Below are 20,836 nucleotides of genomic sequence, written 5' to 3' on the forward strand. Positions count from 1 at the left end.
ATAATAATAAAAAAAGAATTGGACGCAGTTGAAAGGAGCTGCGCTGGCTTTTGAAAAAAAAAATCATTATTTAGAGAAGATTTATTTGAGATTGCTTTTTTTTTCTAAATATCTCATCTTCCTCAGTAAAAGCCCATTGCTTTAATTCTCTAAACACTTTGGATGATGCCCTCTCTTAAAGATACTATTTCTTATGCTAGTTTGCCTATGTATCATTGGATTAATTCCTATGAATTTTATGCTTTGAAGAATTCTATTGTGTGTGAATTGATTCATTCCAAAGCATTTTATCATGAAAAAAATATCCCCTTCCTATTGTTGGCTTATGTTCTCTAACCAGATTATTACATACACTTTTATATTAAAATATAAAATTTTTAATTGGAATTTGCAAGCTTTGTAATCATATAAAACATTATTTTATTTCTTAAATAAATTTTTGTATGGTTTTCTCTTACTTTATTCTCCTGGTCAAAATCTTATGACCCAGCCAAAACATTTTACGAAATATTTAAAAAAATACTAGCGCCATGGAATCTTGTAAACATAAAGCAAAACAAAGATTTCTTATGTTTGAAGCACTTAGGGCTCTGGGGATATGTTAAAGAAATATTTCTTGATTCTCATTTCACCTTCCTATTTATTTGTTTCTTTATTTGAAGTTGGAATAAATACTGGTTTTTGCCCACTGAACTTCTTTTAAAAAATCATGTGATGGAACAGAGGACATTTTGTTTGATCTACTCCTGTCAGATTAGAAGTTAGCGGATCCTTTTTTAATGAAGCACACTTCGGTGACATTTATCTGTTGAAGTGGCACAAATGCACTTTTTATTGATTTATTTTTAATGCATTTTGTACGGGGTCTCACGACACAGCTCCTAGTGATCTTCTAATTTTCAGTCTTCCCAGCGCTGGGATTACAGGCATGGGCCACCACGCCTGGACTCAGTGACTGGCTCAGCACACCTGGGTGCGGGGCCGGCGCAGCATGTGGTGCCGTTATCTAAGCCGGGTCCCTGAGCTCGCCTAAGCATGTGCTTAGTTTGCTGAGCTATCTCTCCGGCCCGGTTGCTTTCATCTAGAAATAGTTGTGTCTGTATTAACAGAAGCAGATGAGTCTTGAGTGTCTTTTCTTTCCTGAAGCATTTGTTTCAAGTGTAGATTAGGCTTTTAGAACAACTAAGGCCATTTTACATTTTACTATACAAATAGTTTTTAAGTATTGGAATATACTCTGGAGAATGTTAAAAAATGTAAAGGAAAATTTACATTTTCTTTTTATTTTAGGAAAGGCTCCACAGGGTGTTCAGGGTCTCTCTACTAGATTGGACTTGTAGTGATCTGTCTGTTTACAGCCTCCCAAGAGCTGGGATTACAGGTGTGTGGCACCACATCCAGTCTCAATTGCCAGCTCAGTGACCCAGCAGCAGGGCCGGCGAGGAAAATTTCTTTTTCTTTGTGGATTTGCTCCAGCGTTCAAATACTGTCCATGTGAATCATTTATATTTTTAAACGTTTCATTCTTTAATTTGCAAATTTCTATGCAAATCAAATTAGCAATGTCAAAATAGAATAGATTTTTATTTTATAGCTTTATTGATATAGTGCTAAGTGTTTAATGACAAACTTATTATTTTCATTTTAATTTTGGCAACCACTCTGAATTTCTGAATATATATTTTAATGCTTTACTTCACTCAGATTCAGCTTAGGAAAGCACAGGTTGCAGAATAGTATTTGAAAGAAGGAGAAGAATACGAAAGTACTGTTATAAAAATAGCAGAATAGAATGCCTGAAGCGCTCAGGCTAGAGACTTTTCCTCAAAGGCTACTACTATGCAGTCTACTACATAAAACAAGAGGATAATTTCTACGCAGCTGAGGGGCACAATCTCTCCCAGGCTCAGTGGACAACTTGGGAAAATTTTGATGGGGCAGGAGAAGAGAGGGAGACTGTGGTCATGTTAGGGTTTGCTTTCTGGTCCCCTCTGGTGGATTAACACCCAAGGTGTGTTAGGGAGGGTGTGGCTAGAAGTCATACCGTAGACCTTGGAAACCAGGAAAGGTCCTTTTCTCCCAATTCTCACAGCTCTGTCCAGCGCAATTCCATCAGAACTGCCTGAAATTTCACAAAGCCCCAGCACAGCCGGAGGGTGCACACATCAGAAGTGGCCGAGGGGACTCATGCATGGCTCTGAAGGCTGTTTCACGACAACCTGGTCATTCCTGCGCAGCGCTAGGTGCGCTGTGGGTGATTCACAGGCCCAGGACAGCGGGAGAGGGGTACATCAGCGCCGAGACACTCAGGAGATGCCCAGAGGGCAAGCAGCTGGGTCTGGAGCTCTGGAGAGCCCCCCTGACTCAACCTCACAGACGCAGGCCGTGGTGGGCACAGATTTCCTTGGCAGAAGCTGACGCATGTCTGTTTCTAGTGAGCCCAACCTGAGTGCGGGCAGTGGGCGGCAATGTGTCCGAGGCACCAGGAGGTGATGCGCCTCTGCTTATGCAGGACACTGCAAAAGGCATGCAGCTCACGATCTACCCAGAGAAAAGCGGAGAAGGAAAAGGGGGAGCATCGTACTGCAAATCAGCATTTCCACAAACGCATATGCAGATGTATGTATGTATGCATGTATGTATGTATGCATGTATGTATGTATGCATGTATGCATGCATTGCAGTACCAAGAGTGGAACTTAGGACCTTGAACTTTCCAAGCAGGTGCTTATGCCTCCAGGCTATCTCCCAAGCCCTGCAGCTTTCCATAGAGATTAACCACTTGCATACCGTGAAAGGTAGGTTATTCGGCCATCAGGGGAAACAACTGACGAACACGTTGAATTGAGTGAAGGAAGAACCAAAAATGCATGTATAGACATTTGAGTATAACTGCAAATTTTACACCTGACCTACGGATTTTTCAAGAAGAGAATTCCAAGTCATACTAAAATATAGAATTATAGATTTAGTGCTCTATCAGATAAGGCAGACTGAAAAAATTGGTCTCAAATAATGATGTTATTTTCTACGTAACATTGATTTTTCTAAATATTTTATAAATGTTTACAGGTTCTACCTGGTATATACCACTATTAATTCTACATTACAGTTGTATCCCTCATATCATTTGAATGATTTATTTATTAAAACTTTGGTGATGAAACATTAAAGTCTTGTCTGCAATCGCATTTCTGCCCATCAAGCCATCCATATGAGGCACTGCTGCGCACAACATGAGTTGGGCAAATCACTGTGGTGACTATTTGCAAAAATTGCGTATTGATCATCTTCAAGCTGTTGGCCCATTTAGTCCAGCTGGACTCCAATCGACTCTCTCCCAACCTCCCGATTGTGGCTTCTCTCCTTAATCCTCTTTAATTCATTCCTGTGGTTGCACAACACATACATTAAAGCCACCTCCTTACTAATTTCTTTTGTGTGGGAGGGGTCCCGGGGATCGAGCTCAGGACCTCGCACTTCCCCGGCAGGCACTTATGCCCCTGAGCTGTCTCCCTGGCAGACCACTTCCTTATGAGAAATGGAATCATTATGTGTTGCAAACAAGTATTAAACAGCTTCTTTAGCCTGGCCCCAGAGGTTCCACACTGCAGAACTGATTCTTAGACACCTAATAGCCAGACAGCATTAAATAGGATCTATAGAAATAAGTATATATTTAAAAATCTGTGCATTTATTAACATTGTGGGATAAATGTGTGCAGTTAATATGTATGTTTCTAATTAGGGACCATAGTGATAATTTCACAAGGGCCTTTATCATCTATCTTAAAGATAGACATTTTCCTGCTTCTACCATTTTCCCACATGAATTTAATTAGTGTATCTTTGTACCCAATTCTATCTCTTTAAAAACACTTTAACTTTCCTTCACTGATTTTGTTCTTGAAGATGTGGATGGCGTGTCTTTGTCTTTCATTCAGTCTTTGGCGTAATTCATTAGTGACGAATCCTAAAAGGCGCTGTGCGAAGGATGTGCTGTTGAGCTTATGGCTGTGGTCAAATCTTCTCATGCGTAAGGTAGAGGTAGAGTTCGTTTGTCTCTTCCACAAGAATGAAAATACCGCCAAAGCAGAAAGCTTTGTGCTTTTCACTGACGTTCTTAAAGCATGGAAATGGGTATTGGATGTACAGTAAGGTTGCTAGCGGTTGATAAATCCCGCTGTACTTAGGGTTCCACTGTCCCCTAAATCTAGTGTGCTACACCTTGGTGTCTAAGGTGGTATCATTGAGAGATGTGGGACTGTCAAGTAGGGAACCAGGGGGAGGGGTTTAGACTGCTGAGGTGTGCATGTGAGGGGTGGGGGGAATCTCATGCTTTGCCTCTTCTCTCTCTCAGGGCTGGAGACATGTGGGATTGCTCTGCTTCTGCTGCCATGTTTGGCTTTCAGACACCCGAAACCAGGGCCACAACTGACCATAAACCAAAGCCCTAAGAAGTGTAAGCCCATGTAAACCTCTTTAATTTAAAAATAATATCTTGGCTGTTTGTTATACTAGTGCAATGTTGGCTAATACATGTATTACTGAAATAACTCCTTAAAAAAGGTTTTTTGGCCAGCGAGATAGTTCAACAGACTGAGCCCCTGCTTAGGCAAGCACAGGGACCAGGGTTCGATCCCAGATATCACACGCTGCACCCGCCCTGCCCTTGGGTATGCTGAGCCAGAGATAAAGTCTGGGTGTGGTGGCCCACACCTATAAACTCTGTCCTGGGGAGGCTGAAAGCAGGAGGATCACTACTAGTCCAAGTTGTGTAGGGAGACCCTATATCAAATATATTAAAAATAAATAAATAAATTCTCAAATACTATATAATGTCCTGATTAGTTTTAATTATGTAATTCCAAACCTAATACACTCAACAACTTCTTTTTTTTAATTCAACCAAAAGCAACTTTCTTCTAAATCTGCTTTTGTTTACTATAGTTTTGACAGCTCTGCCTCTTACATTTCTTCTTTGGTCATAACAAATTGCGTTATATTCTTTAATATTAGGCATCAAAATTCAGGTATTGTTTGAATCTGGAGTCCTTCTGGTCCAAAGATTGTACTTTCTGCCTATTTTAAATTTCTAATATTCTTGAAATTCCTCCAAGTAGGGTGAATATTTTTTTCAGTTTTGCTGAGAATTACCGTTATGTAATGGGAAAGCCAGAGAAAATGGCCCACAATATATAGTGTTCACCAAATGCTTTTATTTTCTTCTCTTCTACCAGTGCACAAGTTCCCAATGTCGCCTTATTTCTAAAGTAAGAAAAGTCCTATCTTTTGCTGGTGGACAAGGAATAAATAGCACCTAACCAGGACACATCTTACACTGAGTGCAAAGGACATTTTCTTAATAGATGTGTTTGTGTGTATGGCCCTGATTGCCTAGACTCTTGCATTAACTCACATGTCCAGCTCCTGCCCAGTTTTCCAGGTCAGTAGTTCTCCCTGATCTCCAGATCTGGCTTCTGACTCAGACCTGACAGTCGCCCCTTCAATTCCAGCTTAATACAGTGTCTCTACTTCCATCTTTAGCCCTGTCCCTCACATCAGGCTTTGTTTTAGCAATAGAAGTGGTAGCATTCAGGGTTAGAGAGATACCTTGGCAGTCTAAGCACCTGTGTGGCAAGCATAAGGATCCAGGTTCAATGCCCAGTACTTCACACTGTGCCAGTCCCACCCCCAGGCGCACTAAGCTCACCAACAAAACTGGGCGTGGTGGCACATGCCTGTAATCCCAGCACTGGGGAGGCTGAGCCAGGAGAATCACTGAGTGCAAATTGAGTAGTAAGGCCCTGTGTCAAATAAATAAAAGATTAAAAAAGGAAGTAGTACCATTCATTGATTTTCTTTCTTTACATACCACACTAAGAGCTTACTTTCCCTATTTTTCTTCTAATCTTTGAATCGTATACCCCTACTGTTTGCTGAATATGCCACTAAAAGTATTGATGGACTAAAAAGCGCTAGTGGTTGAAGGCATCCCTCACCCATGCAGTAGAGAAGCTAAAATTCCACAGACTTCAATTCTGAGCCTTGTTCCTACCTACTATTTTTAGTAGGTAGACTTTTCGATTTTGGGTCAGTTGAACAAAACTCTCCAGAAAACATGCCACACTGAAGTTGACAAACTTGTGTTGGTTTTCTTAAAAGTGAATATGGGGGTTAAACCTCACTGTGCTACCTTGATTCGCTTGGTGGCCTCCTTCAGAATTAGTAAAACACATAGTGTGTGTGTGTGTGTGTGTGTGTGTGTGTGTGTGTGTGTCATGACGTGAGGATTTAGAGCTGGTACCTGACCTCCCTCTCATCAACCTCTTTCTTTTGTCCTGCATCCTGGCCAACATGAACGGAGCAGCACTGCTGCAGGACAATGTGTCTGCCTGGGAGCCGGTACCCATGGCCTGAGTCCCTTGAACCTGGATGCCACATTAGGCCTCTCTTCTTTTAAACTGCGGAAATTGGGTACCATGTCATAGCCATGAGAAAAATGGCTGACGCGCTATCCTATGTCTGAAAACTAAAATTCTGCATCCCTGAACCCCAGACTATGTGGCACAGTTTGCCCCACTGTCTCATGTTTCAAAGCAAATAACCTGCCTCTGCTATTTGGAGAACGTGGTGCTGCCTTGGAGCGGAGGAAAAGAAAAGGTAGGAGGATAAAGCAGCAGGAGGCAATGGGTTCTGGGCAGCAGAAATGAGCGCGTAGGATTCTCTGGGAGCCTGAGCTATGTGCTTTGTCCACCATTAGGTTCTTCTCCATAGACTGCATTCACGCTATCATTTTTACTATTTTTTAAAAAAAGTTATTGTTCCAGTTAAACTCAGATAAACTCATATCCTGTGATTCCTTTTCTCTATTTTTTTCTTGTATTTTAGGACAAGGTCTACACGGTCTCACTGCCTAGATGGGAGTCGTAGTGATCCTCCTGTTTACAGCCTCCCAAGAGCTGGGATTACAGGCGTGCGCCCCCACTCCCAGTCTCAATCACAGTCTCAGCGCGCCCGGGGGCTAGGCTGACACAGCAGGCCCGGGGACAGAACTTCCGGCCCCCGCATCTGCCTGAACAGGGGCTTTAATCCGCTGAGCTATTTGACAGGCCCTGATTCCTTTTCTCTAAATGGGCATCTTCTCACAGACTCACAGGCATCAGGTGCTGACACACTCTAACACAAATTATATGATTTTTCATTGTCTTAATGATTATACAGTATTTTTGCCCGTGCTCTGTGGCCGAGCCATCGATCTTGTGCATGTGCATGCTCAAGCAAGGAGCTCAGTGGAAAGTCTAGCTTCAGTATCAGCCATATACCCAGGCAACAGGGACTCCTGTTCCTCCTCCTCCTCATTCTCCTCCCCCTTGTCCTCCTCCCCTTCCTCCTCCTCTTCCCCCTCTTCCTCCCCCTCGACTTCCTCCCCTCCTCCTCCCCTTCCCCTCTTCCCCCGTCCTCCTTCCCTTCCCCCTGTCCTCCTTCCCTTCCCCCCCTCTTCCCCCTCTTCCTCCCCCTCGACTTCCTCCCCTCCTCCTCCCCTTCCCCTCTCCCCCCCTCCTCCCCCCCCGTCCTCCTTCCCTTCCCCCTCCTCCTTGTTTTCCTCCCCCTCTTCCTACCTCCTCAACTCAGACTCATATTGATCCTCCTGTCTCAGCCTCCATGGTGTGCCGGGGTAATGACCTGCCATACTGGGAATCTAACTGAGCACCCTGCACTTGCTAGGCAGGCACTTAGGCCGCCAAGTGCTCCCAGCCCAAGAGGGACTTCTGGAGAACTGACAATCACTGCCAGCCTCCTGGATAGGTAGGTGCTCACGGACCCAGCAGACTTACTGCCAACTTCCCCACAATGACCTCTCCCACGACACCCCAAAATTTACCTTGAGGGTCGAGACTGATCCCTTCCCTCATCTGCCTGTCTGAGGGCTGTCTGAGGGACAGCTTTTCATAGCATGAGCAGTTTGGCCTGCCGGGTGTGAGTGGGTGGGCGCATTTGTCACGCTAGTAAAGGAGAGCAAATCTCAAGCAATGGCTCATTAGCCTGGTTGTAACTCCTTAAGTATTTAGACTTATGGCGTGCTGTTTTTCATTTGTGCTGCTGCCCAGGCTAAATGAACATACAGGCGGACTATGGCTGGCTTTACATTATTTTATTGATGATTGCAGTAATTTAGCCCAAATTTCTTATTAGCCACTTCCAAGAAGAGTGGCAGGCTTTAGACCATCGTTCCCCTCCCCCATTAGAAAATTACAACTTATGTCCTCACATACTCCTTTAGCTCATGTTAACAAGAACAATAATTTCTTTTTGCTATATAATGGGAACATTAAGGGGGATTTTTTTTTTTTTTTTTTTTTGCTGGCTCGGGCTGCCTTAAGGGTGAGTCTGGTAAGGCACGTGGAGCTGGGGATCGAACCGCAGTACCCTGAGCCTTACTGCGTTTGCATGAGCAGGGGCTTAAACAACTGAGCTGACTGGCAGGCCCCCTATAATAGCAGCATTGAAAGATAATCTCGCCAACATTGGATACATCAGCTTACTTTTAATATATATTACCTTCACTATTATAAAACTTCAGAAAGTATAAAACCAGTGGGTCAACAAACCATAACAATTTTAAATCGAAAATCAGAAGTAAGGAGCTACATGTGGTGTTTTCTGGTCACGCATGCAGGCAGAGCTCAGAACCGACACATCTGTTGCTACATATCAGGGACTGATTGTCCCTGCCAGAGAGACAGGAAGTGCTGTCCCCTGCAGGTCGCCTGGTCAAGGGCTGTGGGTGTGAGCTCACACCCTGTTGCTGCCACCAGGTAGCTACAGAGGAGTAGAGAATGAGGATTTTTCAGTTTCACTGTGTGGGTTACATTTTAATTTTTGACAGAAGAGTTCCTAATTCCCTTTACAGTGCTGGTTTAGGGGCTAAACAAAAATCACAAATGCTATAGAGAAGAGCAACATTTTTTCTCACCCTTCTGAACCTAGCTGATTTCTCTTTATTTTCTTTAGCTTGTCTATGTAGGCCCTCAAAGTTAGACTTGCAACTGAGTTTCTAAGTTACATAAAAGGACCAGTGACAATCATACAATCACATGATTTTGAAAATAGTTTCTTTGTGATCTGTAATTATTTTGATCAGCAAATAAATAATTTGAGGAGGTCCTGTGAGTCTTTTAATCCTGGCTGTGCCTTATGGACCTTGTCCACCAGACCTGTGCAGCAGTAGTGAAGGCGACAGCGGTCTGGCCTCTGAGCATGGGCAGTCACTGTGAACTTCTTAGAGGGAGGAGAGGGGGCCTTGGGTCGGTACTGACTGTAATTCACACAAAGGGAATTCATTCACTCACTTAACATGTACTTGCTGAGTACATTTTCGTGCAAGACACAATTGTATGGAACTACAGAAAATTCCTACAGAAAAAACAAAATTTCCTCTTCTATGCTGAGCTTAAATTCTATGCAATGCAGGTGGTGAGCTAGAAAAGCAAATTTAAGGTGAATTTAGTTACAAAACATTTTCAAATGTGTTTGAGAATAAGTGGTGAATAAAAACAAATCAAAGCATACAATTTTAGAAGTTGATATGTAAGAACTGTATTGTAAATCATGCATCATCTGTAAAATTATATTTGCATGGTTTACACAATTTAAGAATTTTTAGGGAGAACATACAGTGGAAAGAAGACCTTGTGGCTTATTATCTCTGGGATTCTACCTTATCAATCATGTTAGTATCCTTCCTATACTTTCTATGTATATATTTATATACTTCAGAATTTGTGAATTCTCCTGTTGTTTTTAAATCCTATGCTACGTATAATGCACTGCAAAATGATTTTTTTTAAAGCAACCATTATCGCAGATGCTTCTATATGAGGGTACAGGAGTTTTCTCCTTAGTTTTAATTAGTGAGGCATCTTTGCCAGGCATTCCCATGCAAGGCGAGTTCTAAGCTTTGGTCTAAGTCTAATGGGCTGACGAAGACCACACACTTTTGCTAAATTCAGATATCTCTGGGCTCACACAGATGGGAAAGAAAACAAGGGCCAGATGTTGCTGCTGCCTGTGCTGCCTGTCCCACCCGGCGCAAAGGATGGCTCCGACCCCGAATGCACCAGAAGACAACAGTACGGACTGTGCACTTTCCATATCTGAAGACCTACGTGCAGATCACAAGGGAAGAGCATTCTCCAGGGCAGCTCTGTTCTCAGGGGTAAGGTAAAAGCCTATTCTATCCTTGTCATGTACCAGGTCTGTGAGTAAAAGATTTCAGGTTTTCCTCATTTAGAATTACATTAGCCACTGAGTTGTCATAGATGGCTTTTACCAGATTGAAGTAGAGGCCATCTCTTCCAATTTTCTGTAGGACTTTGAACATAAATGAGTGTTGGACTTCATCAAAAGCCTTTCCTACATCAATTGAGATGATCATGTGGTTTTTAGATTTGGCTCTATTGATACAGTATATTACATTTATAGATTTGCATATATTGAACCATCCTTGCATCCCTGGGCTGAATCCTACCAGTGATTGATGGTAAGGAGTGTGCCTAAGGAGAGTCACATGGAGAGAAAATATTCTCTCGGGATTTCACAGAGAGCAGATTGGTCAAGCAATGGCCTTGACTCATCCATGTGGCTGACGCTGACAAAGTATCTAGAAACTGCAGTACAGAACTTCAGGGTAAATCATGAGGGGATTTGACTGACTTTGTCAGATACAAAAGTTACATTTCTTGTTATATAAGTCTTGCTTTATCTTGGTCTTAACCATCCATCAGAAAAGTATAAAAATGAAGTATAAAAAGTAAAGCCATACTAATATGCTGAGCTGTAAAAGGCTCAAGTCAACCACTTCTGACATTGCCAGTCTTACAGATAAAATACTAGTATTATGGACTACTGGATGATTATAATGGATTATTTGCTGAATTCATGCATTTACAATATTTAAATGACAATGGGATACTCTTCTCTGACAAAACTAAACAAAAAAGGGGATATAAATGAAGGACTATTTTGTATCTGTATATAAAAATAGTTAGGATAGATATACAACTACTTTCTCTTAATACAATGAATAGAGAGATTTGTTCTAGTACTGTTTGTGGACAGGATATCATGTCTGCATCTTGTACAATGAATAACCACTAAGATAATAATATGTAATATATTAATTATGAAACTGAGCTAGTAATCAGTATTGAAACTAATTGCTATTTGTTTCTCAATAAAATTATTTTTAAAAAAACATTCCACAGCAGAGCCTGGGAGGTGAAAGAAAGCAGCCCCAGGACGGGCTGTGTGATAGAAAGCCCCACAGGACAGGACCTCAGGGCAGCTGCCCGCCACCTGCACCCCTGGTTCTCTCTGAGTCAGATGGTGGGAGCGCAACAGCAAGCAAAGGGCCACATGCAGATCACACAGATCAGCTGCGCTGGGAGCTTTGACTCTGTGCCTTGTGGGGATGCTGGGAGGTGCGCGGCTCTGCCCTGCAGCTGTGCTACTGACACTGAAGTATTGGTTGTGGAAATCTAAGCTAAAAATCTCAGTGGAACAGGAAGTGGCATTTTACTATGATTATTATAATGATGAGTTTTTAATGAGTGAAGTTAAAACCATCTTTATCATATAGGAAACTAATTTATATTTTTGTTTATTCAATTTTATTCTCTACTATTCTGTACTATTAGCTATTTTTAATAATTTGTGGATTATTTTTATTTATTAAAGAATTTGGGGCTGGGGAGATGGTTCAGTGGAATAAGCGCTTCCCTGGCAAGTGCAAGGACCTGAGTTCAATCCCTGGTTCCGAAAAAAAAAAAAAAAAAAAAAAAAGAATTTGTTGGAGGATGATGTCATTAGATGTATGTGTTATATAAGGTTAAGTTGTGTTGTTTATTTTTACTTTTATATTGACTAAACTTTTCATATATTTGATCTCCAATATGAAATTGTCATATTAAAAGGACTTCAAACTTTTTAATAATATAAACTTGTTTTTCAAGCTCTATAAATTTCCATTTGAAAATATAGAAATATCACACATGTATTTGTAAATGTTTAGGATTTCCCGTGAGTCTACACTTGTGGTTGTGGTTGTTTTTTAAAATAAAAATTTTCATGAAAAAAATATATATTTTGCATTTTAGGGAAGGGTCTACTGGGTGTTCAGGGTCTCACTACTAGATCAAACTCATAGTGATCTCCTTGTTTACAACCTCCCAAGAGCTGGGATTACAGGTGCATGCGACCACGCCCAGTCTCATGAAAATATGTTTTGTATTTTGTCAAACATTTTTCTTGCATATATTCTAAATCATACATGTTAAAAACACGTGCTTAAGAATTTGGGGAGCTATAAGAGGGCGGTGGGAACCAGTCCACAGAGCACTCCTGGAAAGCCTTCTTGGGCACACACAGATGTCTGGAGTGGGAAGAGAACGAGCCACCATAATCAGCCCACAGCCTTTGCAGACCTCACCTGGCTGCTCTCGTACGAGAACCACCACATTTTCTTACCAAACAGCACCTCATCCAGATAATATTTGAAAAGGGAAGTAGTTCTGCATAATACAGCTAGTGAGCCCTGTATGAAATTTGATGGAATACAGCTGTCTGTTCACAAGACAGCTTTGACAAGGGCTCACCGGACTCAGGAATATGAACCCCATCCTTTCTTCCAGGTGGCAGCATCTAGGCCGTGTGCATACACAGGTAGCCTATCGCAGAAGGAAAAAACAATAAACTGGGCCCTGAGCAACAGACGACATTATGATGAGACAGGTTTTGATCCAGATATCTATTCCTTTCCACAGTGGTGCTGAGTTTGCTTTTGAGGAACTGAAGTCAGGAGGTTACATCTCCCACTTCATCCAACTGATTAGCGGTAGGGTAGTGCTTAGAATATAGAACCATCTGACACACGCACACTTTGTTCTCTATGCATTCTTCATTCTCTTGAAGGCTAGAGACTTCTTCCAACACTCTGACCTTGTCTTTCAGTTTGTTCAGTGTCTCCCTTTCTGTTATATTTAATCAGTTTCCTATGGTCACTGGAGTGACCTAGCTGCGCACTTGGAAGGGACTTGAACTGCTAGAGCAGAGACTGCTTGAGAGGAAGATTAAAGACGCTTTCTTTCCAGCGAGCATTTCATAAGGCACCAAGATATCCAGACACACCCTGAAGAAATCTTTTCAATCTTCATAAATTAAGTGCCATGAGTGTATTCCTTTGGACATTATTGAAAAAAGAAACTGCCTGGTGAAATTGGGTGCTTTGTATTGTTGTTATCTTCAACTTTCTAAAGACTTTTTTTTCTCTGCTTTGAAACAATTCTAATATGGTGTGTTCTCTTTGTGTTTTCAATCAATTAAACAAGTTGACAACAGGAAATGAGGGATAGTCAAAGACTCTCAATATGCGGCAACTCAAAAATATCTACCTGGTGTCTTGCATTCTTGAGTCATAGAGTGACAATTTCTCTTTTGAAGTTAAATAAAGGCATGTTTTATCCACAGTGAACTACACAAAGTTTAGGATCAAAGAAAGAGATATCTTTTAGAGTTCATGATTGGGATTGAAACAAGAGAACCCAGCTCTTCTTTCTCAGTTGTTCATCTCCACCCACCCTGGTCTACTGCCTCTTCCACTAGGGACTAACATGGTCTCCTGTCAGGGTTTGCTACCCTCTGTCCAGCAATGTCTTCTCACAAGTCCAAGCCACAAGCGTCCTCCTTAGTGACTGCTGCAAGATTGGGGCTCTCTGATACTGGGAAATAACAGCATCTCCCAAAGCGATCTAAGCGAACACTGCTGTACCCTCCCTCAGACTTTTGATTTAGCTTATTTTTATTTCTTTCTTTTTTTATTTTTTATTTTTTGGCAGAACTGGGGATTGAACTCAGACCCTTGAGTTTGCCAGGGAAGTGCTTATTCCACTGAGCCATCTCCCCGGCCCCAGACTTTTGATTTAGTAAGTCTGAATGGGACCTGGATGCACCTACTTTTAACAAGGTTTCTAGGGTTGCTAACTAAATCAGCCATTTAGAGTTATCATCCTAAAACATAAAATTATCTATGTCACTGTGCTGCAAAACATTTTCCAGAGGATCTTTAACTGGACTCACATGGCACTCTATCACTTTGTCCTTGGTCAAGTCTCATGTTTCATCACTATTCCTTCCTTCAGGTGGCATGCTGATTAAGTCTAAAAATGGCTACTGAAGCTGGATACACACATGAGCAAAGATGTGTGTGTGTGTGTGTCTGTCGGTGTGCAGTGAGTAAAACATATTGTGGCATAAGCAACACATACAAACAATTTGCAAATAGTATTCTAGATGATAAACTTTATCAAAAAATCCATCTATTAGTCAGCTGATTCTCAAAGATAATTTTGTTTTTTTGTTTTTAAATAAACTCTTCTATCAGTAGTCACATATAGTCTGTATGGTATATTATCTTACTTTTTCTACAAGTTTTAAAAAATATAAATAGGTGTTAAACCACAAGCCTTTCAAAAATAGTATTCAAACCATATACTTCTGGATAATCAAGAAGACAACTGAACCTTAATTTGTAGCATTTTTCAGGGTCTTTGGTACAACGCTTTCTACTCTGGCAGATTTCAAGCAATCTGGACAGTGTCCCTGACCACCGAATTGGGAAGCAATTTGCTGTTTCAGCACAATCTAAGGTATTTCCACTGCATAGGTGGAAAGCTGCCGGTTTATTTATTGTAAGTTTACTTAACTTTTAACAACTGCTATGCATATGAGGTGACTCAGAGCTCCTAAAAATCAAACATGCAGCCCTTGGGGGCGGAGCTGACCCCGCACGCCACCACTAGGCTATTGCGCCGCACCCCACACATGTGGCTCTGCAACTTTCCGGCCACTGTGCCCGCATACACCTCCCGCCCTTCATCATAGGGGTCACTGTGCCCTCCTTCTAACACTTAGCACTGCTGCCTGAAGCCTGCGGCTGTGTCCCAAGCTGACCCCTGTGTCCTGCCCAGGGCTTCCCTCTGCTGTTGTCCACTGTTGCCTCAACAGCCCCTTCTTCAGTGACTTCTTTTGCTATTGGCTGAGAGCTTCTCCAACTCAAAGACTTTCCCATCTAAACTCTGAGCCCCGCACAGGGTCTGCTATGGGGGGGCGGGGACGACAACAGAAAGTGCACTATTTGCCTGGCTGCACAGTTCCTGGCTGCCAACTGGAGCAGTTCTGTGTAACCTTCTCGGCACTGCAGAGCTGGTGCACTTCAGAGGCTTCATCTACAACAGAGCAAGTGAGAAACAGCCTCCCTGTACAGTAGTAGAAGCCTGCAACAAAATGAAGTTGAAAAGACTGTGCTGATAGTGTAGATTTTAGATGCTGGGAGATTTTGTTTATGCTATGTATATCTTTGATTACTCCAGCTAATTGAGGTTGTTTTTAAAGAGAAAACGACTATATAAGCAACAGATTCAATAATGACACAGGCAGGTTGCAAGCGTGCACACACACACACACACACACACACACACACACACAGAGTCAAGAGTTTTCAAGGACTGAGTCGTAGTACTCAAGGATAGCAGGAACCTTCTGGAAGACCCCAGTCCCGGCTGCATCTCTCCACCTCATGTCAGATGCCTCTGCTTATATTCCTCCCTCTGTGGTCTATCTGGCATGCACAGAGGGAGGGAAGTGTCAGGGCGAGCTTCGCCACTCCACGGGATCTCACGTCTCCCTACGGCTGTGTTCACTTTCTCAGAGTTCCTGAGTGAGGGGGCTGGGGATGTGCAGGCAGAGCCGACTCACCTCGTAGTCAATGTCCAAGGCGTCTGCCTCACCCTTGGTCCTGAAGTGCTGCGTGTGTTTGTCCACGGTGAAATTCACCTGCTTGCCCACGCGCTCGATGAGGACCGAGTGCCAGTGCTGGTCATCCAGGAGGCTGCCCAGGGTGGCCGAGGGTGGGCTGCTGCTGAGCCGAGCTTTGCTGTCTTCTGTGAACAGAGAGCAGGTTTGGTGGCATCTTTGCCCTGGGCAGCTTTTAGCACTAAAGTGTTGTGCAGGACAGGCCAGCTTCCTCTACCTGAGGCTAAGGAGCCCTTATCTCTCCTGACGCACACCCTGCTGGACTTGGGAATAAACGAAAGGCCTCCCCCCAATATTCACTGACTGAATTTTAATTCAATTGAATTAACTCCCAGGCAGAAATTAAATGTTTTCTGGACTTGAATAGGTAACTAATGAAAAGAACAAGATACTAATGGCCTCATGAATCTGACTGCAAAGCAAGGTTTTTGTTTTCCAGAAAATGCACGTATCCCTTTGAGCTCCAGTGTTTCTTGCACAGAGAAGGCAATCTTGAGGTGTGTGGAGGAAAAATACACTCGGGTGGTCTAAGGACATGCTGGGGCTGTAGGGTCAGGAAATTCTGCAGGCAAAGGAGGGGCGAGGAGGCGTCATTCGTGCTACCACTGGCAGCAGCCTAGCGCGTGACTGATCCTTAAATAGGGAGTCTGTGGCTTCTAATTCAATATCACGATGAAGTCATTGCCTGAATTTCACAAGTAAAGAAATCTGGGGCTCAGTGAGGTGAGACATACAGGCCTAAGCCCTGCAAGTGGAATTTAACCCCAGCTTTGCTTTGACTAGCTTTACTCCGACTGTGGCTCAGATTCTTCTCTCCTGCCCTCCTCTTCTGACTTCCTACCTGCAGCTTCCTGCGGAAGAGTTCACAGCGTCCTGCCTGCTGCATGTGCCTCCGCCGGAGCAAAATGAGCAACTGAATGCAAGTGATCATTACTTAGAAATGAATGCTCAGCTCAGGGCCTACTTTGCGCGCTCAGCTACGTCTCTCTCCTCTGCCTGCCAGGTGTTTTCGCGGCACAGCACGCAGGCAGCCTGCTCGCCGGCAGTGTGACATTCAGGGAGCAGGAGCGGCCACTTCCCCGTGGGCTGCCTACTCCCACCTCCAGTCTGGCCCAAGTCACTTTCCTTCACTTCAGAACAGGGAGTTGCTGCCTTCCGGAGTGTGAAGGGGGAAGCCACACGGCGGGCCTTTGAGCACTCGGCCCTCTTTTGTTGCTTTAGTACTTGTCTCGCTACTAATGCACTAATGTAATATTTGCCTTCTCTTTCTGTTCTGTGGAGATGCAGCATTGAGAGGTCTTAGCGTGGGACCCTCGGCAAGTAACGCTGTGCCTGGCGGCGGGCTCACGTTAGCCAGGCCTTTAGCACTGCGTTACAGAAAGCACCTTGGCTTTGAGGAACAGGAGCCGCGCCGCGGAGGAGCTAGCAAATGCAACGGTTCCGATTAACCCTGAAGAACGGTCATTTGGACAGCAAAATGAGAATTTGCTTTTCTTGCTGCCTCACTGTTTTCTCTAAAGTTTGCCTCTATTCTAGCAGGAATAGAGAAATCCATCCGAGTCCTTTCTCAACAGCTTCCCCAAGCACAAGAGGACTAGAACTAAAAGGCTGCTTGATAGGTTTTTCAAAATGTGTTTCTGAGTAATTTCTGAATGTTCTACTCTTAATATAAATAAGGTTGAAAATCTTTTCATTGTTTTCCTTGTCTAGGAACTAATTTCTTAGCTTTTGTCCATTTATTTTTTGATTTATTTGTGTTTAGCCCATTGTCTATTGTATAAATGCTGCAGTGCATTTTGTTCTTTTTTTTCATTTTTGACCATGCCTTTTTTTGTTTCTTTATTTACCACTTAGAAGTTTTTGTGTTGAAAAGGCCATCATTTCCTTTTTAAAAAAATATTCTGAATTTGTGTTATAATTTAAAAAGTGATCCCCATTTTCAGGTCAGAAGAATTCATCCAGGCTTCCTCCAATTTCATTTCATTGGACATGGCTTCCAGCATATGGCATAAAGCACAGTTCTAGTTTCGATTTTTAGATGATTATCCAATAGTCTGAAATCTACTACTGGCAAGCCTCTGAGTGGTAATTTATATTACATTCAAATGTGAGGAGAAACTCTGACCTGGAAGACTAGGTCTTTTACATTGATCACTTCAGTCTTCTTTTAGCAGATTTTTAAACACTTTTCATTCAAGCAGTATATTTTCAGACTGGTTGTTGTCATCACCGCAGAGGCCACTAACATAGTCACCCTCACCACGTGATGGGTGATGTATACGTGACGTGGGAGGCCGTGGTGGCCTTGTGCTCACTCAGAGTCGGACGTGCGCCTTTTCCTTGCTCTGTCCTCACCTCTGTCCTGACTCTGTCTCTGAAAGCTGCTGGCTATCACTTCATCCCATAATTCTGTTCCTTGTTATTTTTAAGATTTTAGGGAGAAAAATGTACCTCTTTTGAAATAAATAGTGCCTACCTCTTGCTCATTGAATTTAATGAAACTATAAACCTTAATTAGCGCACTTATCATTTTATGCGCTTCGGCTCATGAAATTTTTATGAATACATAAAGCAATTTGTTGACCTTTCCTCAAAACTGGATTAACATTCTCTTTGTTTATTTTGTTCATTTACTTAACCAATATTTTCCTTGCTCAAAGATAATATAAAATTAAATTCCACCAATCTTTTAGAAGAGTATATGTCAAGAATTATTGAAGAAATTTTTTAAAATTATAGCAGTTTACCAAGTTACCATTTTCTGGAAATCTATTCTAATAAAATAAATTCAAACTTGGTTTAAAAATAAGTGGCTGATAAGTTACAAGTTGAAAATGATGTAAAATAACTTGGAAAGAGGAAAAAATATATTGAGTACACAGTCACCGGAGAGAATAGTATATAGTCTTTTAGTGTCATTTAGTGAACTCATCACTTAAGGAAAGCCGTGGTACACAGTGAGAAAGTAAATTTCTCTCCTGAGGCTAACTAGTCCAGTTTATATTTCATTAAAAATATAAACTTCATGTTCCATAGCTGATTTACTGAAAAATGCTATGCAAATTATTGTACCAGTGATATGCATATTTTTTAATATTTCCTGAATTCCAGGATCTCTCTCTCTCTCTCTCTCTCTCGCTCTCTCTCTCTCTCTCTCTCTCGACAATGCTATAGCCTTGTGTGATTATTTCTAAAAATGCAGTAATGGTCATAATTACTCATGTCAAACCTTTGAAGTAGTGATTGTCCTTTCTTACAGAAAAGAAGTAAAACTAAATAAAATGCTAAGTAATTTATAACACCTAATGATTTCAAATATATAAAGCAGCATAAGAAAATATAAATGTAAACAATACAGCCAAGGGAGAGGCGCAGATAAACACTATGAGCAGATAAAACTCAGGAATTTCTTTATCCAAATGTTATTTTTTTTCTATAATTTAGAATAAACATGAATACTTTTAATGATGGGAAAATATTAATTTCAATAAAAATATAAACTTCATGCTCCATAAGTGATTCACTGAAAAATGTGTATCGATGATATGCGAATTGTTGAGTATATCCTGAATTCCAAGTTACATATATATTTTTTTCAGGGCAAGTGAGCAAGTCCAAGATTTGCACATGCTAGGAAAATTCTCTCCTACTGCCCTGCACCCTCATCTTCCAATTTACTTTTTAATCAAAAAGTAGAAGACATGAAATAAGCTACTCCACTTCCTAACACTTGCTAACACTTGGAAATCTCGCATTACAAACAGTTCAGTAGAAGTTGGTTGGGTTAAATTATTGGGTGCACAAAATATCTGCTCTTCACAAAGCAAGATATTTTGAATTTTCTCTATGAAGTTAGGAGAGTATCAGTACTAGCAAGTATTTCATTTTACTATGAACCTTTATTATAGGAAATCATTACATGCTGGAGAGACTGTGGAGAAAAAAGAACCATTCTTCACTGTTGGTGGGAGTGCAGGCTGGTAAGCCACTATGGAAATCAGTATGGAGATTTAAGAAAAAGCTAGGATTGGAGGTCCCATTAAGCCAGCTATTCCCCTCATAGGTATTTTTCCAAAAGAACTGAAATCATCATACCACAGCAATGTATGTGTGCCCATGTTTATAGCAGCACAATTTGTCATGGCTAAATTGTGGAAACAACCCAAGTGTCCACAAACTGAAGAATAGATTAAAAAGATATGATATTTTTACATAAAAGTTTATTTTTTAGCTATAAAAAAGATAAATTTGAGATTTTTGCAAATAAATGGATTCAGCTAGAGACTATATTGGGAAATGAAATAAATCAGATCCACATGTGCTAACATGGTATTATCTTGCTAGAGGGAGAACTTGAAAGAGTAATGAAAAAAGTTAAAGGTACCATAGATACTGTGAAAGGGAAGGAATTTGTTCATTGTGAAGGGAAACCTGGGATGAGGAAAAGGACAGATGAAAGAAAGGAAAAAGATATATACCTTTAGGTATATATGCAGAATGGTTTGGATGATTCTACTATCAATTTCTACTAGTTTTTGAAAGAAGTTAACCCTTAATGTTTTTTTCTTTTTATTTTTTCTTTCTTTCTTTCTTTCTTTCTTTCTTTCTTTCTTTCTTTCTTTCTTTCTTTCTATTCTTGTTCTTGTTCTTGTTCTTGTTCTTCTTCTTCTTCTTCTTCTTCTTCTTCTTCTTCTTCTTCTTCTTTTTCTTCTTCTTCTTCTTCTTCTCCTTCTTCTCCTTCTTCTTCCTCTTCCTCTTCTTCCTCTTCCTCTTCCTCTCCTTCTTCTCATTCTTCTCGTTCTTCTCGTTCTTCTCGTTCTTGTTCTTGTTCTTGTTCTTGTTCTTGTTCTTCTGCTTCTGCTTCTTCTCTTCTTCCTCCTCCTCCTCCCCTCCTCCTCGTCCTCCTCCTCGTCCTCCTCCTCGTCCTCCTCCTCCTCCTCCTCTTCTTCTTCTTCTTCTTCTTCTT

General features: G+C 41.6%; 1 protein-coding gene across 1 annotated transcript in view; it reads right to left on the reverse strand.

Moving 5' to 3' along the window:
* The window catches only part of Cntnap5 (contactin associated protein like 5), a 930,940-nt gene that overhangs the window by 500,241 nt on the left and 409,863 nt on the right, over nucleotides 1-20,836 (reverse strand). The window contains exon 6 of the mRNA XM_004626336.2: nucleotides 15,814-15,998. Coding sequence (XP_004626393.1) covers nucleotides 15,814-15,998 — 185 coding nt within the window. The remainder of the gene's footprint in view (nucleotides 1-15,813; nucleotides 15,999-20,836) is intronic.

This window comes from Octodon degus, unplaced genomic scaffold (assembly GCF_000260255.1).
Source record: "Octodon degus isolate 3935 unplaced genomic scaffold, OctDeg1.0 scaffold00014, whole genome shotgun sequence".
In the NCBI taxonomy this organism is placed as follows: Eukaryota; Metazoa; Chordata; class Mammalia; order Rodentia; family Octodontidae; genus Octodon; species Octodon degus.